The sequence below is a fragment of the Pelmatolapia mariae genome, linkage group LG10_11 (assembly GCF_036321145.2).
Source record: "Pelmatolapia mariae isolate MD_Pm_ZW linkage group LG10_11, Pm_UMD_F_2, whole genome shotgun sequence".
Lineage (NCBI taxonomy): Eukaryota > Metazoa > Chordata > Actinopteri > Cichliformes > Cichlidae > Pelmatolapia > Pelmatolapia mariae.
In genome coordinates this window covers 40,872,968-40,900,208 of record NC_086236.1, presented here as the reverse complement: position 1 = coordinate 40,900,208, position 27,241 = coordinate 40,872,968, and the positions used below count along the sequence as shown (strand labels likewise).

At 38.4% G+C, this 27,241-nt stretch overlaps 1 protein-coding gene across 3 annotated transcripts in view; it reads right to left on the bottom strand.

The window, feature by feature from the left end:
- tgfb2 (transforming growth factor, beta 2) overlaps positions 1–26,387 on the bottom strand; it is a 170,656-nt gene extending 144,269 nt beyond the window's left edge. For all 3 annotated transcript variants that reach the window (XM_063487167.1, XM_063487166.1, XM_063487165.1), the window contains exon 1: positions 25,132–26,387. In XM_063487167.1, coding sequence (XP_063343237.1) covers positions 25,132–25,477 — 346 coding nt within the window. In that variant the 5' untranslated portion in view covers positions 25,478–26,387. The remainder of the gene's footprint in view (positions 1–25,131) is intronic.
- Positions 26,388–27,241: the final 854 nt, after the last annotated feature.

The window sequence follows — 27,241 nt, the reverse complement described above, 5'->3', positions numbered from 1 at the left end:
TTTAATAAAAGCTAAATATTTTATATGAGAGTAAGAAAGAAAAGTATATCTTTGTGTCCACCTTTCTCTGTTAATGCCCTACCTGGCCCCCCGGCAAAAGCTTTGCTAGATCCGCCCCTGCACAGTTACCAGCTGTCAGCTACACAAAAAAGGAGCTTGGTCTTTATTTGTCTCTCAGAAACAGTTCATAACTTCCCTTCAACTCATTCATGTCACCTAAAGTGTAAACCTGTTTCTCCATCACCAGTTCAGTTCTGATGATTCAGTAAGGACATCTCCTGGTTTCATCTTCATGCTCCAGCAAACATCAGCTGATACTAGAAATTAAAATCAAATGAATTCTAACAACAGCTGATCAAGCTTAAACGTGCTGCTGTTGTTTAGCGCGATAAATAAGAGCGAACAGCCGATCATTGATCAGTTTCATGATTGACGTTTCAACACGCGAGAGAATGACAGTGGAGGCTTCGTAACGACAGAATAAATCATAATATTTTCTCTGAATGTGGGACGATTCCGTTTGTACGGCAACTCTACGAACTAACCCTTATGAATAAAATAAAGTCCAACGTCAGTAACTTAGCGCGCACACAGCTGTATAGAAACTCCGGTGGCAGTACGATTGTAAAAGGTCAACGAAAATAAATTAAACCTAAACTCGGTTTATATCTGACCCAAATAGAGTGCAGTTCATAACTTCTTACCTGAAATTCAGTTCACCTCACGATCCTGCCTTCGGTTTCCAGCATCATCGGCCCAAATAAACGAAAAATAAGTCCAGCTAAAACACAGACTGTCAGCGAGCGATCGGGTGTTGAAACGACTTTCAGCCGCCTCACTGTAAGCCAAGCCTGGGTGCTTTTTCACGAAGGGTCGCTAGCGGCGCTAGCTAGCTATCAGCAACACGTAAGAGAATTGTCGCTAATATGGGATGTCTTGATAAAACGAGCAGATATTTGAAGTTTACACACCTACATTCTCGCCTGAAAATATCTTAAAACTTTATTTTGTGACCTAGAAACACTAATAAAAGACATATAAAACGAAGTGGTGGCCGCCATTGTTTACGCTGTAGAGGCGTGCTATGAATTGTGAAATATGGAGTTTCCCCCCAAGCATACAACTTTTCGGCTGTACTACTCCGGGTATACCACTAGAGAGAGCCAACACACCACAAATGACGTCTGTTTCTATGGGGCCAAAAGTCAGTTTCTTTCTCAGGAGCCTAGAAATTGGCCCAAATTTGCACTAAAATCAAAATATTTAAAAAACTATAAAAAGTCATAAACACCAAAAGTCATACCATACTAGTCCAGCTCCAGCTGCACAAAATGATCTAACATATGTAACCCTTGTGTCAAAATTGTGCGGCAGAGAAGCGCGGGAAAATTTTCACTAAAATATTAATATTTAAAAAACTATAAAAGTCATAAACACCAAAAGTCATAGCACACCATTCCAGATCCAGCCGCACAAAGTGAGGTAACATATATGAAGCCAGTCTCAAAACTGCGGGGCGAGTTTCGCTGCAAAATTTCAGGCGGAAACTGAAGAATAACTAGAAAAATTTGCATTTCCTGTGAAAATGCTGTGTGGATGCCTTAACGCTGAAGCTGTCTGCTGAAAAGCTGAAAAAGATGAAAAGTTGCAAAAAGTTGTATGGTGGTGGGAAAAAAAAAAAAACATTGCTCTGAGTAGGATTCGAACCTGGCCCTCCTGGGATCAAGGCAGCTACTCATCTCACTGACCCAAACTCATTCTCAAAAAGAAGAGGTGGAGAGACGGACAATTCTGCTGAAATGAGAAGAAGCTGCTGAGAATTGTGCTGATAAGAGGAGAAAAGGCTGAAAATTTTGCAGAAAAGAGGTGACTCAGCAGAATTTCTGCTCAAAAGTGTATTTTCTGAAAACAGCTGAGATTTGTGCTGATAAGAGGTGAAAAGGCTGAAAATTTTGCAGAAGAGGTAAATAAGCAGAATTTGGGCTGAAAAGAGGTGCAAAATCTGCTGAAATGAGTTCAATCAGCAGAATTTCTGCTGAAAAGAGTTGTGCAGAACTCTTTTCAGAATTCTGCTGAAAAGATGTTTTTGCTGAAAATAGTTGAAAAAGCTGGGATTTGTGCTGAAAAGTGGTGAAAAAACTGAAAATTTTGCTGAAAAGGGGTGAAAAAGCTGAAATTGAGTTAAAAAAGTTTAACTGTTAACTGAAAAAAATGTTGCCACAAGCGGGATTTGAACCCTGGCCTCCCAGTCTGAGAACGGCTGCTCATCTCACTGAGCTAAAACACAGCTCAGCCCGGCGAGCAGAAATAAGTGACCACATTGATAATGTGTTCCATTCATTTCAATGGGCAAAAATATTGCATAAAAAATTCAATATCTCAAAAAGTATAGAAGTTATGAGCACCAAAAGTCATAGCACACATTAGCAGAAAGAGTAGAATTTTTTAAGGTTTGAACGGTGAAAATCGGCTGAAAACTGAGGGAGCAGTTAATCGGCAAAGAACGGAGCAACTAGAGGAATAATAAAGACTAGAAAAATTTGCATTTCCTGCGAAAATGCAGTGTGGATGCCTTAACGCTGAAGCTGTCTGCTGAAAAGCTGAAAAAGATGAAAAGTTGCAAAAAGTTGTGTGGTGGTGAAGAAAAAAATGTCGCCCTGAGCAGGATTCGAACCTGGCCCTCCTGGTCTGAAAGTAACTATTCATCTCACTGAGCTAAATTCATTCTCACAAGGAAGAGGTTGAGAGAATGACATTTCTGCTGAAATGATCAGAAGCTGCTGAGAATTGTGCTGATAAGAGGTGAAAAGGCTAAAAATTTTGCAGAAAAGAAGTGAATCAGCAGAATTTCTGCTGAAAAGAGGTAAGGAAGCAGAAAGTTGCGCTGAAAAGAGATGAATCAGCAGAAATTCTGCTCAAAAGAGTTTTTTCTGAAAACAGCTGAGATTTGTGCTAATAAGGGGTGAAATGGCTGAAAATTTTGCAGAAGAGGTGAATAGGCAGAATTTAGGCTGAAAAGAGGTGAAAATTCTGAAAATTCTGCTGAAGAGTTCAATCAGCAGAATTTCTGCTGAAAAGAGTTCTGCAGAACTCTTTTCAGAATTCTGCTGAAAAGATGTTTTTGCTGAAAATAGCTGAAAAAGCTGGGATTTGTGCTGAAAAGTGGTGAAAAAGTTTAATTGTTAACTGACAGAAATGTTGCCATAAGCGGGATTTGAACCCCGGCCTCCCAGTCTGAGAACGGATGCTCATCTCACTGAGCTAAAACACAGGTCATCTCGGCAAGGAAAATCAGTGAGGCCGCTGATAAAATGGCAGAAATGGGCAAAAAATATTGCATAAAAAATTCAATATCTCAAAAAGTATAGAAGTTATGAGCACCAAAAGTCATAGCCTACATTAGCAGAAAGAGCAGAATTTTTCAAAGTTTGAACGGTGAAAATAGCATGAAAACTGAGGGAGTAGTTAAGCGGCAAAAAACGTACGGAAGCAACCAGAATAAAGTATAATAAAGAATAAAGAGAAACAGGAACACAATAGTGTGGATGCCTTGAGGCATCCACACAATAAAGAATAAAGAGAAACAGGGAAACAAGAGTGTGGATGCCTTGAGGCATCCACACAATAATAACTAGAAAAATTAGCATTTCCTGCGAAAATGCTGTGTGGATGCCTTAACGCTGAAGCTGTCTGCTGAAAAGCTGAAAAAGATGAAAAGTTGCATAAAGTTGTATGGTGGTGAAAAAAAATGTCACCCTGAGAAGGATCCGAACCGGGGCCTCCAGAGGTCAAGGCAGCTACTCATCTCACGGACCCAAACTCATTCTCACAAAGAAGCGGTGGAGAGACGGACAATTCTGCTGAAATGAGCAGAAGCTGCTGAGAATTGTGCTGGTAAGAGGTGAAAAGGCTAAAAATTTTGCAGAAAAGAGGTGAATCAGCAGAATTTCTGCTGAAAAGAGGTAAAGAAGCAGAAAGTTGCACTGAAAAGAGAAGAATCAGCAGAACATCTGCTCAAAAGAGTTTTTTTCTGAAAACAGCTGAGATTTGCGCTAATAAGAGGTGAAAAGGCTGAACATTTTGCAGAATTTGGGCTGAAAAGAAGTGAAAATTCTGAAAATTCTGCTGAAAAGAGTTCAATCAGCAGAACTTCTGCTGAAAAGAGGTGAATGAGCAGAATTCTGCTGAAAAGAGTTCAATCAGCAGAACTGTTGAAAAGGGGTGAAGAAGCTAAAGTATACCAAATCAAAGTATTTGTGCCAAAACATAGTGTTTCTGCCATATTGTGGTACTACTACATTACAACATGAATACGGATTAAAGATGAAAGAAACTGGCAACAAATTCCTCCACTACAAACCAGTCTGATACCACTTCTTTGCAGTGTTCACGTTTACTAAGGCACTACCCAAAAGGCGCCACAAGAGGGCACTCCAACACAAGAGATGACCTATGTACACTGATGCACTTAGTAACAGTCAGCCTCCTTGAATTGGCAGAAATACTGTGATTTAGTAGTAATACTATAACATAACAGATATACTGTGATGTTGCAGACATAGTATGTTTTTGTACTACTCGTTTGTAGTGAAAAAAATTAGCAATATAAATTACAGGTCTGTGATAGTGTATAAATTTGTAGTGAAAAAAAAAAGTTGACCAAGGTGGGATTGAACCCACGACCTTTATGCTGCAGAGCCGTGTCATTACTGATTGCGCCACCTGGAAAGGGGGCGGACAGCTGAAAAACAAAGACATCAGCAATTAGAAATAAAAGAGATTTCTGTTGAAAACACCTGAAAAAGCTGGGATTTGGGCTGAAAAGGGGTGAAAAAACTCAATTCTGCTGAAACGGGGTGAAGAACAGGTGTTGGACTGTTGAGAAGAGTTAAATAAGTTGAACAGATATGTTTGGGTACAAATACTATGATTTGGTAATAATACTGTTTGGTAATAATATTTTTGGTAATAATTTTTAACCTTTTGAAAAGGCTGAAAATTTTGCAGAAAAGAGGTGAATCAGCAGAATTTCTGCAGAAAAGAGGCAAAGAAGCAGAAACTTACGCTGAAAAGAGATGAATCAGCAGAGTTTCTGCTGAAAAGAGGTTTTTTTTCTGAAAACAGCCAAAAAAGCTGGAATTTGTGCTGAAAAGGGGTGAAAAAATGAAAATTTTGCTGAAAAGGGGTGAAGAGCTAAAGTATACCAAATCAAAGTATTTGTGCCAAAACATAGTGTTTCTGCCATATTGTGGTACTACTACATTACAACATGAATACGGATTAAAGATGAAAGAAACTGGCAACAAATTCCTCCACTACAAACCAGGCTGATACCAGTTCTTTGCAGTGTTCATGTTTAAGGCACTACCCAAAAGGCACCACAAGAGGGCACTCCAACACAAGAGATGACCTATGTACACTGATGCACTTAGTAACAGTCAGCCTCCTTGAATTGGCAGAAATACTGTGATTTAGTAGTAATACTATAACATAACAGATATACTGTGATGTTGCAGACATAGTATGTTTTTGTACTACTCGTTTGTAGTGAAAAAAATTAGCAATATAAATTACAGGTCTGTGATAGTGTATAAATTTGTAGTGAAAAAGAAATGTCGACCAAGGTGGGATTGAACCCGCGATGTTTGGGCTGCTGACCGGCGTCATTACCAACTGCGCCACTGGGAAAGAAGATGGCGGCCACTTGGAAAACAGGCAGATGACCTGTCAGATTTAGATCGCGGTGAGAGGCGACAGACGCCGTTTTTTGGAGTTACAAAACGTCGTGTAACTCAAACACTAGGTGGAATAGAAGCATCATTCTTCAACTGGGTGAATCAGCGGACTTTGGTGTACTTTGACTGCGATTTTCATTGCTCTTTGTACCTCCGTCGCGGAGATATGACGAGAGAAGAAACGGCTTCATTTTCAGAGTTTGAAAAGTGAGAGGAGGACAGATTTCCACCCCCAAACAAACGTAATTTATGGCTCAACAGTAAGATGACTGTAAAACTTCTCCACTTTGATTCAACAGAAATACTATTATGGAGGAGTAATACTTTAACATGGGAGAAATATTGATACAGACACACAAACATACACATACACAGAGCCTAAAGGGAGCAGTGGCTGTTAAGACTCTGGGCTTGGTATATCTAGGTCAGCTAAATTAGCTGCACCTGCTGTAATCAGCCCTTACACACACAGACACAGAGAGAGCTATAAGTTTTCTGCAGTGTATTTCTAACATTCAGGATTCCCCTCGAACAAATGGCCATAATTTCCTAACCGTAGGGGCTACAACGCTCATTCTGACATCGTTTTGTTCAGAAGAGATGGGGGAATCTGCAGGTCTTCTTAATTCAGAGATAGAATATAGATTTTTGAAGATATATGACTTGTAATACACTGTAACTGAGTAGAGGTAAAGCAAAACTGCATTGACTTGCCCCCAAACAACGTTTTGTAACTCTAAATCTATATGGAGCATCAAAATCATTCTTTCACCGTAAGAAACAGCAGGCTTTGGTGAACAGTCATAGGAATTTTCAGGTCTCTGTGGAAATCCATCAAAAAGATATGACGAGAGAAAAAAGTGCCACATTTCCAGAGTTTGAAATCTGAAGAGATCTGAGCAAGGCACAAATTTCCTACCCTCAAACAAATGTAATTCATGGCCAAATGGTAATAGGTGAGAAAAAAATTCTTGAATTGTGAGCATCAGGGGTGTCTGAAGATATATTGGCACAAGCGTCATGTCTCAACTTTGTTTCATTAAGGAGATATGACGATTTGAAAATGCCTCTCATTAGAGAAATCCAGCCCTGATTTTGAACAAACTCTCCTATGACTTTCTATAGAGAGTTTTGAGACTTTGTGTTGCTCTGAGGAGATTTGCAAAATATGTGTAAATCCCACAAGAATGATAGTGACATTTTCTGAAAGCCAGCAAAAATACCTACGTTTTGATGTATAATTTGTGGGGGTTGAGTGGAAATTGAGCGAGTTGCAAGAAGTTGTTCAGACATGAAGAGAAAATTCAGAATGGATGAGTGTACACTGTAAGTTAATTGCATAGCAACCATAACAACGCATGTATTTTCTGAAAAATCACAATTTTGCAACTGAAAACTTAAAGAGGTATAAAATTAAAACGGTAGAAGATCTGAAAAAGCTGAATCATACATGAATAGCCCAATAATCTGAGAACATTTCAAAGTTTGAATGGAGTTTCTAGGTGAAAGTATGAGGAAGTAGTTAAGTTTCAAAAACAAGCAAGTTTTAGCAGAATTTCTGAAGATTTCCATTCATTTCAATGGGACAAATTAAAGGGAAAATGTGTAATATTTTAAAATGTATAATAGTAATAAACACCAAAAGTCATAGCACACATTAGCAGAAATAGCAGAACAGTTTAGAGTTTGAACTGAGAAAATCGGCTGAAAACTGAGGAAGTAGTTAAACGGCAAAAAATGTACGGAAGGCCCAAGAATAATAATAAAGACTAGAAAAATTTGCATTTCCTGCGAAAATGCTGTGTGGATGCCTTAACGCTGAAGCTGTCTGCTGAAAAGCTGAAAAAGATGAAAAGTTGCAAAAAGTTGTACGGTGGTGAAAAAGAAAATGTTGCCATGAGCAGGATTCGAACCTGGCCCTCCTAGTATCAACGAAGCTAGTCTTCTCACTGAGCCAAAGTCACGCTCCAAAAGAAGAGGTGGAGAGACGGACAATTCTGCTAAAATGAGCAGAAGCTGCTGAGAATTTTGCTGATAAGAGGAGAAAAGGCTGAAAATTTTGCAGAAAAGAGGTGAATCAGCAGAATTTCGGCTGAAAAGAGGGAAAAAAGCAGAACGTTGCACTGAAAAGAGGTGAATCAGCAGAATCTCTGCTGAAAAGAGGGGATTTGTGCTGAAAAGGGGTGAAAAAACTCACAATTCTGCTGAAAAGGGATGAAGAATGAGCAGTAAACTCATTCTCTCAGAGAAGAGGTGGATAGACTGACAATTCTGCTGAAATGAGCAGAAGTTGCTGAGAATTGTGCTCATAAGAGGCGAAAAGGATGAAAATTTTGCAGAAAAGAGGTGAATCAGCAGAATTTCTGCAGAAAAGAGGCAAAGAAGCAGAACGTTGCGCTCAAAAGAGGTGAATCAGCAGAGATTCTGCTGAAAAGAGTTTTTTTTCTGAAAACAGCCAAACAAAGCTGGAATTTGTGCTGAAAAGGGGTGAAAAAATGAAAATTTTGCTGAAAAGGGGTGAAGAAGCTAAAGTATACCAAATCAAAGTATTTGTGCCAAAACATACTATTTCTGCCATATTGTGGTATTTGTGCCACAGAAGTTACTACATTACAACATGAATACGGATTAAAGATGAAAGAAACTGGCAACAAATTCCTCCACTACAAACCAGTCTGATACCACTTCTTTGCAGTGTTCACGTTTACTAAGGCACTACCCAAAAGGCGCCACAAGAGGGCACTCCAACACAAGAGATGACCTATGTACACTGATGCACTTAGTAACAGTCAGCCTCCTTGAATTGGCAGAAATACTGTGATTTAGTAGTAATACTATAACATAACAGATATACTGTGATGTTGCAGACATAGTATGTTTTTGTACTACTCGTTTGTAGTGAAAAAAATTAGCAATATAAATTACAGGTCTGTGATAGTGTATAAATTTGTAGTGAAAAAAAAATGTTGACCAAGGTGGGATTGAACCCACGCCCTTTGAGCTGCAGAGCCGTGTCATTACTGATTGCACCACCTGCGAAGAGGGCGGGCGGCTGAAAAACAAAGACATCAGCAATCAGAAATAAAAGAGATTTCTGTTGAAAACACCTGAAAAAGCTGGGATTTGTGCTGAAAAGGGGTGAAAAAACTCAATTCTGCTGAAACGGGGTGAAGAAGAGGTGTTGGACTGTTGAGAAGAGTTAAATAAGTTGAACAGATATGTTTGGGTACAAATACTATGATTTGGTAATAATACTGTGTTTTAGCACAACTCCTGAGATTTGATTGAAATAATATGATTTGGAAGAAATATTATGACTTTGTACAAATACAATGTTTTGGCACAAATACCATGATATGGCAAAAATACTGTGATTTAGTAGAAATACTATGATTGAGCAGAAGTACTAAGATGTAGTAAAAGTACTTTGATTTAACAGAAATGCAATTATGGAGGAGTAATACTTTAAAATGGGAAAAATATTGTTACACACACAGATACACAGAGCCTAAAGGGAAGAGTATTTGTGCCATGGAGTGTTAAGAAGAATCTGAGGTCCATATTAGAAAAGCTGCTAAAATCATAAAACTTTGCAGAATTGTAATAAATGATGAATATGAATTACTTGTCTGTGATAGTGTATTAATTTCTAGGGAAAAAAAAAAATGTTGACGAAGGTGGAATTGAACCCATGACCTTTGGACTGCCGACCGGCGTCATTACCAACTGCGCCACTGGGAAACAGAGTAGCAGCTTGGAAAACGGGGAGATGAACTGTCCGATTTAGATCGCGGTGAGAGGCGTGAAGCGCCGATTTTTGGAGTTACAAAACGTTGTGTAACTCCAAAACTAGGTGGGATAGAAGCACGATTCTTGTACTGGGTGAATCAGCAGACTTTGCTGAACTTTGACTGCGATTTTCATAGCTCTTTGTACCTCCGTCGCGGAGATATGATGAGAGAAGAAACGGCTTCATTTTCAGAGTTTGAAAAGTGAGAGGAGGACAGATTTCCACCCTTAAACAAACGTAATTTATGGCTTAACAGTAAGATGACTGTAAAAACTGCTCTATGATTTACATGAAATACTTTGATTTAGAAGAAATTCTATAATCTAGCAAAAAGCACTACAGCATAGCAGAAATTATATCACTGAGCAGAATTACTAGGATTTAGCACAAACACTATGATTTGGCTCAAAAATCTTTATTTTGCAGTTATATTATGATTTGGCAGAAATACTATAAGCAGTAATAATATAACAGTACATAATACTGTTATTTTGTGGAAATACAATGCTTTATCACAAATACCATGATATGGCAAAAATACTATGATTCAGCAGAAATACTATGATTGAGCAGAAGTACTAAGATGTAGTAAAAGTACTTTGATTTAGCACAAATACTATTATGGAGGAGTAATACTTTAACATGGGAGAAATATTGATACACACACACATACACAGAGATCAAAGTGTACAGGCGCTGTTGAGAGTCTGGGCTTGGCATATCTAGGTCAGCTAAATTGGCTGCACCTGCTGTAATCAGCCCTTACACACACAGACACAGAGAGAGCTATGGGTTTTCTTCAGTGTATTTCTCACATTCAGGATTCCCCTCGAACAAATGGCCATAATTTCCTAACCGTAGGAGCTAGAACGGTCATTCTGACACCGTTTTGTTCAGAAGAGATGGGGGAATCTGCAGGTCTTCATAATTCAGAGATAAGATATAAATTATTGAAGATATATGACTTGTAATACACTGTAACTGAGTAGAGGCAAAGCAAAACTGCCTTGACTTGCCCTCAAACAACGTTTTGTAACTCTAAATCTATATGGAGCATCAAAATGATTCTTTCACCGTAAGAAACAGCAGGCTTTGGTGAACAGTCATGGAAATTTTCAGTTCTCTGTTGAAATCCATCAAAAAGATATGACGAGAGAAAAAAGTGCCTCATTTCCAGAGTTTGAAATCTGAAGAAATCTGAGCGAGGGACAAATTTCCTATCCTCAAACAAGTGTAATTCATGGCCAAATGGTAATAGGTGAGGAACAAATTCTTGAATTGTGAGCATCAGGGATGTCTGAAGATATATTGGCACAAGCGTCATGTCTCAACTTTGTTTCGTTAAGGAGATATGACGATTTGAAAATGCCTGTCATTAGAGAAATCCAGTGCTGATTTTGAACAAACTCTGCATTGACTTTCTATGGAGAGTTTTAAGACTTTGTGTTGCTCTGAGGAGATTTGCAAAACCTCTTTAAATCCCACAACAATGATAGTGACATTTTCTGAAAGCCAGCAAAAATACCTACATTTTGATGTATAATTTGTGGGGGTTGAGTGGAAATTAAGCGAGTAGCAACAAGTTGTTCAGACATGAAGAGAAAATTCAGAAAGGACAAGTGCACACTCTGAGTTAATTGCATAGCAACCATAACAACGCATGTATTTTCTGAAAAATCACAATTTTGCAACTGAAAACATAAAGAGGTACAAGATTAAAACGGTAGAAGATCTGAAAAAGCTGAATCATACAGGAATAGCCCAATAATCTGAGAACATTTTAAAGTTTGAATGGAGTTTCTAGGTGAAAGTATGAGGAAGTAGTTAAGTTTCAAAAACAAGCAAGTTTTAGCAGAATTTCTGAAGATTTCCATTCATTTCAATGGGACAAAAAAAAGCATAAAAAGTGTAATATTTTAAAAAGTATAATAGTAATAAATACCAAAAGATATAGCAAACATTAGCAGAAAGAGCAGAACAGTTTAGAGTTTGAACTGAGAAAATCGGCTGAAAACTGAGGGAGTAGTTAAACGGCAAAAAACGTACGGAAGCAACTTGAAGAATAACTAGAAAAATTTGCATTTCCTGCGAAAATGCAGTGTGGATGCTGGAATGCTGAAGCTGTCTGCTAAAAATAGCTGAAAAAGCTGAAAAGTTGCAGAAATTGTAAAAATTTTGCAGAAGCTAAGGAACTTTGCTAAAATGTAGTAATTTAGCAGAACTGCAATATCTTAGAGGAAACATAATACTTGGCAGAAATACAATAGCATAGCAGAACTTAGCAGAAACATTGTAAGTTACCAGAAACATGATAACTTCTCAAAAATACAAGAATTTAAGAGAAATAGTATAAGATAACAGAAAGAATATATTTAGCCAAACATTCTTAATCACTACAGAAATACTATGATTTAGAAAAACAGTACAACATAGCAGAAATGCTGTGATTTACCAGAGACAGTGCAATATACTATGAATATTGTAATTTTAAATAAATACTATGTTTTAGCAAAAATACTCCAGTTTAGCACAAATATTATAACATAGCAGAAATACTATTCTATAGCAGAAATGTTATATTTAGAAAGAAAAATATAATATAGTAGAAATACTTTGATTTAGCAGAAATCCTACAATATAGCTTAATAACAATGATTTAGAACAGATTCTATGATTGAGCACAATAGTAATAACTTAAGTAAAAATATTGGAAAGGTAAAATGACAAGCTGAATAAAAAGGAACATGGTTAAGTTCGCTGAAAACTAATTGTAGTTCACCTGTGAAAAAATAAAATAAAAATACATTTAGAAAAAAAAAAATAAGAACAGCCAACAGATACACACAAAATCAAATATGGATACACAAATCAACAAATACACAAGAAATCAAATATGGATACACAAATGTACAGAGAGAGACACACAGACAGGGTCTATGCCAGTCAACCAGTCTGAATATATTATATTTTTATCCAACAATGAGATGCTGCCCTAAAAAGGGTCTTTGTGTGTGTGTGTGTCTCTCTCTCTCTCACACACACACGCACACACACACACACACACACACACACACACACACACACACACACACAGCAGCAGAAAGTGAACAGGGGCTGTTAACAGCATGTTTCTAGGTCAGTCAAACAGCTGTGAGCTTCTCAATTTGAATCCACCAATCTGAGAGGCTGTGTACGTTTTCCTGCCAAAACTGGTGCACCAAGTGCAGGCTTTTACACACACAGCACAGAGAGAGACAGGATTTTTGCAGTCTATTTCTCATAGTGAGGACTCCCCTCAAACAAACAGCCATAAATTCCTAACCGTAGGGGCTAAAACGGTCATTTTGAGACCATTTTGTTCGGAAGACATGGGGGAATCTTGAAATGTTGACCATTTAAAATACAAATATAAATTTAAAGACATATGACATAGATGATTGGTTGGCTTAGAAGCCATGAATGCCCCAATATGCAAATTTGAATGTGCCAGGCCTCAGATATGATTGGCTGGCTGGGAAGCCATGAAGCCAACAATATGCAAATTTGAATGTGCCAGCCCTCAGATATGATTGGCTGGCTGGGAAGCCATGAAGGCAACAATATGCAAATTTGAATGTGCCAGCCCTCAGATATGATTGGTTGTCTTAGAAGCCATAGAAAAAGCAGTAAAACTGTACTAGGATTTGGTAGAAAAACTGTAATTAATCAAAAATACTATATTTGGCAGAGATACTATTTTTTTGCAGAAAAACTATATTTAGCACAAATCTTATAAAATGGCAGAAATACTATAATTAAGCAGAAATACTATATTAAGTACAAATCCTATAAAATGGCAGAAATAGTATGATTACTGAAATAAAAATAAATACTGAAAAGCAGCAGAAATGCTATGACTTAGCACAATAGTAATAACTTAAATAGAAAAATTGGAAAAGCAAAATGGACAGCTGAAAAAATCCTGAACATGCTAAGGGTCCCTCAAATGTAATTGTGAAACGAAAAAAAATCAGTAAAAAAAAAGTATAACAGTCACACAATCACAAATATGTACACATATGGAAACACACATGCACAGAGAGACACACACAGGATCAAATTCAGTCACCCAGTCTAAATATATTGAATTTAAATCATACAATAAGATGCTCCCATAAAAACTCTCTCTCGCCCTCTCTTTCTCTCTCTCTTTGTCACACACACACACACACGCACACACACACAGGGAGAGACAAGCAAGTTTCTAGGTCAGCCAAGCAGCCTGGGAGCTGCTAAATTTGAATCCACCAATCAGAGAGGCTGTGTACTTTTTCCCGCCAAAACAGGTGCACCTGTTTTTACACACACGCAGCACAGAGACAGGATTTGTGCTGTATTTTTCATAGTCAGGATTCCCCTCAAACAAATGGCTATAATTTCCTAACCGTAGGGGCTAGAACAGTCATTCTTACACCGTTTTGTTCAGAAGAGATGGGGGAATCTTAAAGTGTTGACAATTTGTCATTAAAATATGAATTATTAAAGATATTTGACTTGCAATGCACCATAACTGAGTAGAGGCGAAGCAAAAACTGCTTTGACTTGCGCTCAAACAACGCTTTGTAACTCTAAATCTATATAGAGTATCGATATCATTGTTTCACCGTAAGACACAGCAGGCTTTGGTGAACAGTCATGGAAATTTTCAGGTCTCTGTGGAAATCCATCAAAAAGATATGACGAGAGAAAAAAGTGGTTCATTTCCAGAGTTTGAAATCTGAAGAAATCTGAGCGAAGGACGAATTTCCTACCCTCAAACAAGTCTAACTCATTTCAGAACGGTAATAGGTGAGAAAATAATTCTTGAATTGTGAGCGTCAGGAGTGTCTGAAGATATACTGAGACAAGCCTTATGTCTTAACTTTGCTTCGTTAAGGAGATATGACGATTCGAATATGCCTCTCATTACAGAAATCAAGCGGTGATTTTGAACAAACTCTCCATTGACTTTCTATGGAGAGTTTTGCGACTTTGTGTTGGTCTGAGGAGATTTGCCAAAATTCTATAAATCCCAAAACAATGATAGTGACATTTTCGGAAAGCCAGCAAAAATACCTACGTTTTGATGTATAATTTGTGGAAGTTGAGTGAAAATTGAGCAAGTAGCAAGAAGTTGTTCGGACATGAAGAGAAGACTGCAAAACCTTCAGTGGCACACTGGAAGCCAAGTGCATAGCAACCATAACAACGCATGTATTTTGTGAAAAATCACAATTTTGCAACTGAAAACTTTAAGAGGCATAAAAGTAAAACGGTAAAAGATTTGAAAAAGCTGATTTATACCTGAATAGCCCAATAATTTGAGAACATTTTAAAGTTTGAATGGTTGTTCTACGTGAAAATATGAGGAAGTAGTTAAGTTTCAAAAACAAGCAAGTTTTAGCAGAATTGCAGAAGTTTCCCATTCATTTCAATGGGACAAATTAAGCTTAATATTTTAAAAAGTATAATAGTGAAAAATACCAAAAGACATAGCACACATTAGCAGAAATAGCAGAATAGTTTAAAATTTGAACGGTGAAAATCGGCTGAAAATTGTGGAAGTAGTTAAGTGCCAAAAAGTGTACGGAAGTCCCAAGAGGAACTCAATTGTGTGGATGCCTCCAGCATCCACACAACTAGAAAAATTTGCATTTCCTGCGAAAATGCTGTGTGGATGCCTTAACGCTGAAGCTGTCTGCTGAAAAGCTGAAAAAGATGAAAAGTTGCAAAAAGTTTTATGGTGGTGAAAAAAAAAAATGTTGCCCTGAGCAGGATTCGAACCTGGCTCTACCAGACTCAGAGCAGCTGCTTATCTCACTGACCCAAACACATTCTCACAGAGAAGAGGTGGACAGACTGACAATTCTGCTGAAATGAGCAGAAGCTGCTGAGAATTGTGCTGATAAGAGGTGAAAAGGCTGAAAATTTTGCAGAAAAGAGGTGAATCAGCAGAACTTCTGCTGAAAAGAGGTCAATGAGCAGAATTCTGCTGAAAAGAGGTCAATGAGCAGAATTCTGCTGAAAAGAGGTTTTTGCTGAAAACAGCTGAAAAAGCTGGTATTTGTGCTGAAAAGGGGTGAAAAAACTGAAGATTCTGCTTAAAAGGGGTGAAAAAGCTGAAATTTGTGTTAAAAAGAGGTAAAAAAAAAAAAAAAAAGTTTAACTGTTAACTGAAAGAAATTTTGCCATATGCGGGATTTGAACCCGGACCTCCCAGTCTGAGAACGGATGCTCATCTCACTGAGCTAAAACACAGGTCAACCCGGCAAGGAAATTCAGTGAGGCCATCTATAATATGGCAGAAATGGGCAAAAAATATTGCAAAAAAAATTCAATATCTCAAAAAGTATAGAAGTTATGAGCACCAAAAGTCATAGCCGGAAAGAGCAGAAAGAGCAGAATTTTTTAAGATTCGAATGGTGAAAATCGGATAAAAACTGTGGGAGTAGTTAAGTGCCGAAAAACGTACGGAAGCAACAAGATTATGGTGGAATAAAGAATAAAGAGAAACAGGAACTCAATAGTGTGGATGCCATGAGGCATCCACACAATAAAGAATAAAGAGAAACAGGAACTCAATAGTGTGGAAGCCCTTTAGGGCATCCACACAACTAGAAAAATTTGCATTTCCTGCGAAAATGCTGTGTGGATGCCTTAACGCTGAAGTTGCCTGCTGAAAAAGCTGAAAAAGTTAAAAACTTGCAAAAAGTTACATGGCGGTGAAGAAACTGAAAATTCTGCTGAAAACAGGTGAAGAAGCAGAAAATGTTTGCTGAAAAGTGGTGAAAAGCCAAAAACTTCTACTGAAAGGGGTAAAGACAGGGAAATTTTTGCTAAAAAAAAAACATTGCCCTAAGCAGGATTCGAACCTGGCCCTCCAGGTCCTAATGCAGCGACTTATCTCACTGAGCCAAAGTCATTCTGACAAAGAATAGGTGGAGAGACTGCCAATTTTGCTAAAATGAGCAGAAGCTGCTGAGAATTGTGCTGATAAGAGGTGAAAAGGCTGAAAATTTTGCAGAAAAGAGTTGAATCAGCAGAATTTCAGCTGAAAAGAGGTAAAGAAGCAAAAAGTTGCGCTGAAAAGAGATGAATCAGCAGAATTTCTGCTCAAAAGAGTTTTTTTCTGAAAAAAGCTGAGATTTGTGCTGATAATAGGGGAAAAGGCTGAAAATTTTGCAGAAGAGGTGAATAAGCAGAATTTGGGCTGAAAAGGGGTGAAAATTCTGCTGAAAAGAGTTCAATCAGCAGAATTTCTGCTGAAAAGAGGTTTTTGCTGAAAACAGCTGAAAAAGCTGGGATTTGTGCTGAAAAGTGGTGAAAAAACTGAAAATTGTGCTGAAAAGGGGTGAAAAAGCTTAAATTTGTGTTGAAAAGAGTTAAAAAAGTTTAACTGTTAACTGAAAGAAATGTTGCCATAAGCGGGATTTGAACCCGAGCCTCCCAGTCTGAGAACGGCTGCTCATCTCACTGAGCTAAAACACAGGTCTTCCCGGCAAAGAAAATCAGTGAGGCCACTGATAATATGGCAAAAAATATTGCAAAAAAAATTCAATATCTCAAAAAGTATAGAAGTTATGAGCACCAAAAGTCATAGCCGGCATTAGCAGAAAGAGCAGAATTTTTTAAAGTTTGAATGGCGAAAATCGGCTGAAAACTGAAGGAGTAGTTAAGTGCCAAAAAGTGTACGGAAGCAACTAGAATAATATAGTGGAACTAGAAAAATTTGCATTTCCTGCGAAAATGCTGTGTGGATGCCTTAACGCTGAAGCTGTCTGCTGAAAAGCTGAAAAAGATGAAAAGTTGCAAAAAGTTGGTGGTGAAAAAAAAAAATGTTGCCCTGAGCAGGATTCGAACCTGGCCCTCCTAGTCTCAAGGCAGCCACTCAGCTCACTGAGCCAAACTCATTCTCACAAAGAAGAGGTGGAGAGATGGACAATTCTGCTGAAATGAGCAGAAGCTGCTGAGAATTGTGCTGATAAGAGGCAAAAAGGATGACAATTTTGCAGAAAAGAGGTGAATCAGCAGAATTTCTGCTGAAAAGAGGTAAAGAAGCAGAAAGTTGCGCTGAAAAGAGATGAATCAGCAGAATTTCTGCTCAAAAGAGTTTTTCCTGAAAACAGCTGAGATTTGTGCTAATAAGAGGTGAAAAGGCTGAAAATTTTGCAGAAGAGGTGAATAAGCAGAATTTGGGCTGAAAAGAGTTCTGCAGAACTTTTGAGCTGAAGCTGGCTCAGGCTGAAGGTAAAGAAGCAGAAAGTTGCGCTGAAAAGAGGTGAATAAGCAGAATTTCTGCTGAAAAGAGGCAGAAGGTTCTGTATGTAGAAAAAGAAACACTGTTGAACCATGTGTGAAATAAATAAAGAAATGAAATGAAAGAACAACCTGGTTCTGCTCAAATTCACCAATCAGAGGTACTGCCTCTGTCTGCTTCATCAGGCTGTGTACTTGTTTCTGCCATGGAGCGTTAACAAGAATCTGAGGTCCATATTAGAAAAGCTGCTAAAATCATAAAACTTTGCAGAATTGTAATAAATTAGCAAAATAAATTACAGGTCTGTGATAGTGTATAAATTTGTAGTGAAAAAAAAATGATGAACAAGGTGGGATTGAACCCACGACCTTTGAGCTGCAGAGCCGTGTCATTACTGATTGCGCCACCTGGAAAGGAGGCGGGCGGCTGAAAGACAGACATTTGGGCAGTCAGAAAATAGATCGCGGTGAGCGGCGAAAAGCGCCGCTTTTTGGAGTTACAAAACGTCGTGTAACTCAAAAACTAGGAGGGCTAGCAGCATAATTCTTGTACTGGGTGAATCAGCGGACTTTGGTGTATTTTGACTGCGATTTTCATAGCTCTTCGTACCTCCGTCGCGGAGATATGACGAGAGAAGAAACGGCTTCATTTTCAGAGTGTGAAAACTGAGAGGAGGACAGATTTCCACCCCACAAACAAACGTAATTTATGGCTCAACGGTAAGATGAATGTAAAAACTGCTTCCACTGTGAGTGTCAGGAGTGTCTGAAGATATATTGGCACAAGCCTCATGTCCTAACTTTGCTTTGTTTAAGAGATATGACGATTTGAAAATGCCTCCCGTTACAGAATTTCAGCTCTGAATTTCAAAACCTCCCCATAGAGTTTGAATGGGGAGTTAACACACCTTGTGTCACTTCGAGGCAAATTGCGAAAAAACGGTAAATCTCACAATAAAGATAGTGACATTGTCTGAAAGCCAGCAAAAATACCTATGTTTTGATGTATAATTTGTGGGGGTTGAGTGGAAATTGAGCGAGTAGCGAGAAGTTGTTCGGACATGAAGAGGAAATTCAGAACAGACCAGCGCTCACTGTGAGTTAATTGCATAGCAACCATAGCAACACATGTATTTTCTGAAAAATCACAATTTTAGAACTGAAAACTTAAAGAGGTATAAAATTTAAACGGTAGAAGATCTGAAAAAGCTGAATCACACAGGAATAGCCCAATAATCTGAGAACATTTTAAAGTTTAAATGGAGTTTCTAGGTGAAAGTATGAGGAAGCAGTTAAGTTTCAAAACCAAGCAAGTTTTAGCAGAATTGTGGAAGTTTTCCATTCATTTCAATGGGACAAATTAAAGGAAAAAAGTGTAATATTTTAAAAAGTATAATAGTAATAAACACCAAAAGTCATAGCTGGCATTAGCAGAAAGAGCAGAACAGTTTAGAGTTTGAACTGAGAAAATCGGCTGAAAACTGAGGGAGTAGTTAATCGGCAAAAAACGTACGGAAGCAACTAGAGGAATAATAAAGAATAAAGAGAAACAGGAAAACAATAGTGTGGAAGCCCTTTAGGGCATCCACACAATAAAGTATAAAGAATAAAGAGAAACAGGAACTCAATAGTGTGGAAGCCCTTTTAGGGCATCCACACAATAAAGTATAAAGACTAGAAAAATTTGCATTTCCTGCGAAAATGCTGTGTGGATGCTGGAACGCTGAAGCTGTCTGCTGAAAAGCTGAAAACGATGAAAAGTTGCAAAAAGTTGTATGGTGGTGGAAAAAAAAAGGTCACCCTGAGCAGGATTTGAACCTGGCCCTCCTACTCTAACGGCAGCTACTCATTTCCTTGAGCCAAAGTCATTCTTACAAAGAAGAGGCGGAGAGACGGACAATTCTGCTGAAATTAGCAGAAGCTGCTGACAATTGTGCTGATGAGAGGTGAAAAGGCTGAAAATTTTGCAGAAAAGAGGTGAATCAGCAGAATTTCTGCAGAAAAGAGGCAAAGAAGCAGAAACTTGCACTGAAAAGAGATGAATCAGCAGAGTTTCTGCTGAAAAGAGTTTTTTTTCTGAAAACAGCCAAAAAAGCTGGAATTTCTGCTGAAAAGGGGTGAAGAAGCTAAAGTATACCAAATCAAAGTATTTGTGCCAAAACATAGTGTTTCTGCCATATTGTGGTACTACTACATTACAACATGAATACGGATTAAAGATGAAAGAAACTGGCAACAAATTCCTCCACTACAAACCAGTCTGATTCCACTTCTTTGTAGTGTTCATGTTTACTAAAGCACTACCCAAAAGGTGCCACAAGAGGGCACTCCAACACAAGAGATGACCTATGTACACTGATGCACTTAGTAACAGTCAGCTTCCTACTTTGCCACTACGTAATACAGCGGAAATACAGTAGCAGAAATACAATGTTTTTGCAGAAACACTGTAATTTCAATCAAATACTATGAAATAGCAGTAATACTATGATTTGGCAGAAATACTATGTTTCAGTACAAATACTATGAAAAAGCAGAAATACTATGACTTAGAAGTAATACTATAACAATAGGGATTCCACAAAATACTATGGAATTGCAGTAATTCTATGATTTGGCAGAAATACTGTACTTCGTACAAATACAATGCTTTGGTGAAAATACTATATTTTGATTTGAACTCTATGATTTGAAAAAGATGAAAGCATTGAAAAAGGTGAAAAGGCTGAAAATTTTGCAGAAAAGAGATGAATCAGCAGAATTTCTGCAGAAAAGAGGCAAAGAAGCAGAACGTTGCGCTGAAAAGAGGTGAATGAGCAGAATTTCTGCTGAAAAGAGGCAGAATTTCTGCTGAAAAGAGGCAGAAGGTTCTGTATGTAGAAAAAGAAACACGATGAACCATGTGTGAAATAAATAAAGAAATGAAATGAAAGAACAACCTGATTCTGCTCAAATTCACCAATCAGAGCTACTGCCTCTGTCTGCTTCATTAGGCTGGGTACTTGTATGTATTTCGGTCCATATTAGAAAAGCTGCTAAAATTATAAAACTTTGCAGAATTGTAATAAATGATCAATATAAATGACAGGTCTGTGATAGTGTATAAATTTGTAGTGAAAAAACAAATGTTGACCAAGGTGGGATTGAACCCACGACCTTTGAGGTGCAGAGCCGTGTCATTACTGATTGCGCCACCTGGCAAGGGGGCGGGCGGCTGAAAGACAGACATTTGGGCAGTCAGAAAATAGATCGCGGTGAGCGGCGAAAAGCGCCGCTTTTTGGAGTTACAAAACGTCGTGTAACTCAAAAACTAGGAGGGCTAGCAGCATAATTCTTGTACTGGGTGAATCAGCGGACTTTGGTGTATTTTGACTGCGATTTTCATAGCTCTTTCTACATCCGTCGCGGAGATATGACAAGAGAAGAAACGGCTTCATTTTCAGAGTGTGAAAACTGAGAGGAGGACAGATACCCACCCCTCAAACAAACGTAATTTATGGCTCAACGGTAAGATGAATGTAAAAACTGCTTCCACTGTGAGTATCAGCAGTGTCTGAAGATATATTGGCACAAGCCTCATGTCCTAACTTTGCTTTGTTAAGGAGATATGGCGATTTAAAAATGCCTCCCGTTACAGAATTTCAGCTCTGAATTTCAAAACCTCCCCATAGACTTTGAATGGGGAGTAACCAGACCATGTGTCACTTCGAGGCAAATTGCGAAAAAACGGTAAATCTCACAATAAAGATAGTAACATTGTCTGAAAGCCAGCAGAAATACCTACGTTTTGATGTATAATTTGTGGGGGTTGAGTGAAAATTAAGCGAGTAGCAAGAAGTTGTTCAGACATGAAGAGAAAATTCAGAACAGACCAGCACACACTCTGAGTTAATTGCATAGCAACCATAGCAACGCATGTATTTTCTGAAAAATCACAACTTTGCAACTGAAAACTTAAAGAGAGATAAGATTAAAACGGTAGAAGGTCTGAAAAAGCTGAATCACACAGGAATAGTCCAATACTTTGAGAACATTTTAAAGTTTGAATGGAGTTTCTAGGTGAAAGTATGAGGAAGTAGTTAAGTTTCAAAACCAAGCAAGTTTTAGCTGAGTTGTGGAAGTTTTCCATTCATTTCAATGGGACAAATTAAAGGAAAAAAGTGTAATATTTTAAAAAGTATAATAGTAATAAACACCAAAAGTCATAGCCATCATTAGCAGAAAGAGCAGAACAGTTTAGAGTTTGAACTGAGAAAATCGGCTGAAAACTGAGGGAGTAGTTCCACGGCAAAAAACGTACGGAAGCAACTAGAATAATAAAGAATAAAGAGAAACAGGAAAACAATAGTGTGGATGCCTTGAGGCATCCACACAACTAGAAAGCGAAAGTTGGTGAAAAAACTGAAAATTCTGCTGAAAAGTGGTGAAAAAGCTGAAATTTGTGTTGAAAAGAGTTAAAAAAGTTTAACTGTTAACTGAAAGAAATGTTGCCATAAGAGGGATTTGAACCCGGGCCTCCCAGTCTGAGAACGGATGCTCATCTCACTGAGCTAAAACACAGGTCATCCCAGCAAGAAAATCAGTGACGCCACTGATAATATGGCAGAAATGGGCAAAAAATATTGCAAAAAAAATTCAATATCTCAAAAAGTATAGAAGTTATGATTACCAAAAGATATAGGACACATTAGCAGAAAGAGCAGAATTTTTTAAAGTTTGAATGGAGAAAATAGCATGAAAACTGAGGGAGTAGTTAAGCGGCAAAGAAATTAGCAACTTGAAGAATAAAGTATAAAGAATAAAGAGAAACAGGAACTCAATAGTGTGGATGCCCTCAAAGGCATCCACACAATAATAAAGATAAAGAATAAAGAGAAACAGGAAAACAATAGTGTGGATGCCTTGAGGCATCCACACAATAAGAATAATAAATCCGACGAATAGTAATAAGTGTGCCTCTTGGCATAGGCACACTTAATAAATCTGACGAATAGTAATAAGTGTGCCTCTTGGCATAGGCACACTTAATAATAATAAATCCGACGAATAGTAATAAGTGTGCCTCTTGGCATAGGCACACTTAATAATAAATCCGAGGAATAGTAATAAGTGTGCCTCTTGGCATAGGCACACTTAAAAATAATAATAAATCCGACGAATAGTAATAAGTGTGCCTCTGTGCATAGGCACACTTAATAAACTATATAGTCATTAACCACAGTTAAGTTTTAAACACCTTTCCTGCCTCACATGCCTGGATAATTTTATCCCTCTGGACTGTGTAAAAAAGAGCAAATACCTAGAGTAAACCCCTGCAGACACAGGGATAAATGTTCAAAACAACTTCTTCCTGCACACTTGTGCTACGGTCAGCTAGTTTCAGTTATTGAGACCGAAATCATAGTTTTTGATAGTCACATTCTGCCAGACCAATTAGCTGATGCCCTAGGTCCTCTTGCTAGCCATCTCTCGCTCACTGTAAGAAACCTCGGAGTGTTCCTGGATAGCTCTTTTTAACTTGAGAAACAGGTCTCCACTGTGGTAAAAAACAGCTTTTACCAGTTGTGTCAGATATCCAATGCAAAGCCATTCCTTCCTTTAAAGGACCTTGAAAAGCTTATCCACGCATTTATCACATCCAGACTGGACTACTGTAACTCCCTCTACTTGGGCCTCCAAAACTCTTCTCTTTACCGGCTTCAGTTAGTTCATAATGCAGATGCTCGTCTCTTGACAGGTACTAGAATCTATGAACACATCACTCCAATTTTAGCCAACTTACATTGGCTCCCTGTTAAATATCGTATAGATTTTAAAATTCTTTTGTTCACTTTTAATATTCTAAATGATTTAGCGCCCAGCTATCTTTCCGAACTCCTCCATTTGTACAATCCCAATAGAGCACTAAGATCTTCCAATCAGATGCTCCTAGCACAACCTAGGTCTCGACTGAAGTCGAGAGGTGACCGGGCCTTTGCAACCGTAGTGTGCTGTGTAGCTGCTCTTTTTGTTTGTCAAACAATGAGGCCACTACTGAATGCCACTGACTGACTGACTGAATGCCACTAGACTTGTGAGGAAAGCAATGTTGTGGAAACAACACACCTCTTCACTAGTAGGGATAGTGCCAAAGCTTTCTTCTTTATGGATGAGTGATGCATGTTTTGAATTGACAGAACAGGTGTGTCTAGTACACATAAAATGGGTGTAACAAAATTATGTACAGGTAGAACGCAGCAGCAAGCACAACAAAATTTTGGGGCCATTCGTGTCCAGCAAGGGTTTTAACAATCCCACCACTGAAGATGACAGTGCTATCCACAGCACTACTGTGTTACTCCATTTGTACAATTAAACTTGAATGCATAAATGTTATTTTTTTCAACCAGTCATTAGCACTGACAATTTATATTTATGGGAAAATGTCCTGGGAAGTTGTTACCTTGATAATCCTGTCAATAATAAGTTTAACATACAAAGTATATTTTTGTTACCCTACTTGACTAAATCTTGTTTCAACAACCACGGCTAACCCAGGATCATTCTAGCTATGAACTAGACTACCTAAAAAGAGGTTTTTACAACATAACCAATCACTCATGTGAACTGGCTCACTGACATACTGGCAGCAAAGCAGCATATTTTACAAAAATTAGAAATTGACAACATTAGAATAGTAGAAAAGGGTTAACCACACACCCTCGAGAAAATAACAGAGTAACAGTTGCTGCAACTAAAACTGTAATGTAGTACAACCCCCCCAAAACAACTATGAATTCGTGTGTGTGACTGAATATAAACTGTAGTGGTCAGAGTGGTGAGTAATGCGGGTAACATTCCACCTGGATGGTAAATGCCAAATTAATAAGTTAACAGACTAATCAACTATCACTAATCTATCATGAAATCCTGAGAGAATCTGGCCATATATTTAGTTAATTCTTTGTCTCAAATTGCAGTTTTAGCCCTAAGATAAAGGAAGGAGGAAGGAAAATAAACTTGCATGTGCAATATGTACATCAGGAAGCAAAACATATCAAGTTCAATTAGCGACATGATGAAGCGAACATAGGTTCATGCTCACAAATGTATTGTGGCCAGCTGACTTGGTGTGTAATGGTAAAGTTACAAGGCAACACACAGCCTTGTGAAGAGTAGAAGCGACCGATATATAAAAAGTGTAGCTTATTTTTAATATTAGCTCTGTCTGGTTTTCACTCTCCCAGCGTGATGGAGAGGATTTTCCAAAAGAATCACAAACACGCGTAACAGCGGTATTCGAAGTTGTGCCTTTTAGCCTGAAATGGTATCACTGCGGGCACACAGACTTACTCTCTGACGGGTAGAAGGGCTGCATGTCGATCTTGTGCACCTCTTTGGCGTAGTACTCCTCCTCGCTCCGCTGCCGTTCGCAAGTCGCCGCCCGTTCGTTCGCTTTTTCTTGCAATAAGTCCCGGGTGCTGTTATAGATAGAGACGATGTCCCGGGACACCTCCTCGGGTTCGGGGAAGTCCTCTGGGGGGGCGGCGAGTTTCAGCTTACTCAGAATCTGCCCTCGAATGGCTTCGATGCGTTTTTTCTTGAATTGATCCATGTCCAGCGTACTGCACGTAGACAGACAGAAAGCCACGGTGGCTAAATCCAAAGTAAGGAAAAGGCACACGACATACACGTTCATTTTCTCCACCAGCGTATTCAAATATCACAATAAATAATCAGGAAACAAAACCAGGAGTACTTTGCCTTTGAATATCTCACACAGATATATTCCTTTATCAACGATCAAAGTGGAGCATTTACGAGTACGAGTAAGCTGGTACCGAAAAATTATTTGAATCTCGAACAGTTCTTTTTAACCAATTTTAGCAGTGTACCGGAAAATCCATTCAACTGCCTCAGTCCAAAAAGAAATCCGTTACTGTGGGACAGCGAGGGTCTGCTCCCGGCTTGTTTGATCGTTGAAGGGGGTGAGGAGTAAATCTGGTACTGAATGTTTCCAGATAAGGACCTTCGCCAACCAAACGGATCTGCAATAGCCCACACGGATTTAAAAAAAAAAAAAGACGAAGGGGAGCCTAAAACTGAAGAGCTATCTTCAGCGAGCCTGAGCATCCGAACGCTCTTCTCATCGCTCTCCTGGAATCCAAACAGTCACTCTGTCACACTTCAGCGCTTTGATGGTCCAGACAGATAAATGGGTTTACACTAGCATCAAAACTCGAACGTACTCTTAGCAGCGCCACAAACTTAAGCTGCCGCCTTGAAGTCGAATCAAAAATATCTCCAGTCTTGTTCTCACATCGCTAAAGTCTTCCTGCAAACGCAGAGCACTTTAAAAAAGAGAGAAAGAAAACAATAAAGCAAAAGCAAAAAATCGGAGGTTGTTCTTGGTACGACAGCAGAGCGTCTCCCTTCAGCTCAGCCAGCTGGGGGAAGGATCGTTTCTTATTTACAAAAGCTAAGTTGTTAGTAGTGGCCGCTTACTGGAGCATTTTAAGGGACTGGTCGTACGGCTTGCTACCCCTTCTACGAGCTTTGAACCACAGTTATCGTCCTCACTTTTCGGAGCAGGATATGCTTTCAATTCCAGGTTAACAGACGATTTGTGGTAAACAGGAGTGTTCGTTTTGCACAGTGGGACAGCGCGGCAACAGTACTCTAATACGCTGGCTCATCACGGGTCATGAATGCGGGGTCTTAAAGCCGGGGTTCTGTCCTTTCTAATATGGCCTGGGCATGTGCACATGGGTCCACGGTCTTTTACAATAGACAAATTGATTTTTTTATTATTATTTTAACCAGAATTTGACTCTTAAACTTTAGATATTGAAACCATACATTTTCAAAAACACATATTATCTTATTAAAATTGCATAATGAGATTAGTGGTTTCTATTTCCAAAATCAAAAGCAGAAATGGGGTTGCCAAATGACAGAAAAAAATAGAGCTGCATAACTTAAGAAAAACATCATGGAAAATTGATTGGTTCTTATATAGTAATTTTCTATTCTACCTGAGCACTCAAGCCCTTTATACAGCATGGCTCATTCACCCATCTGTGCAAGATTTTTTTCTTCTATGCTTATTGTTATTATTATTTCTATTTGACTTTCTATTTAAATGTTATAAGGTATAATACTCCCACACTCCAATGGATGCATTGGAGAGCAACGTGGGGTTAGTATATTTAACATGCAAACTAGAGCAGCCAGGGATTGAACCAAAATGACCTGCTTTACCTCAGGAGCAAAAGCCACCCCAGTGTTTGCACACAGCTACTGAAAAGGGACTGATTGTTTTGTTGACATCTTTTAATAAAGAAAAAATATGTGTATTTCTTTTAGTGACTACATCTCCAAAGTGTGCTTTCCCAGAGAATAGCTCACCAATCTTTACCAACATGTTATTTATTGTTTTAAGACTTTGTACTTTTGTTTTTTG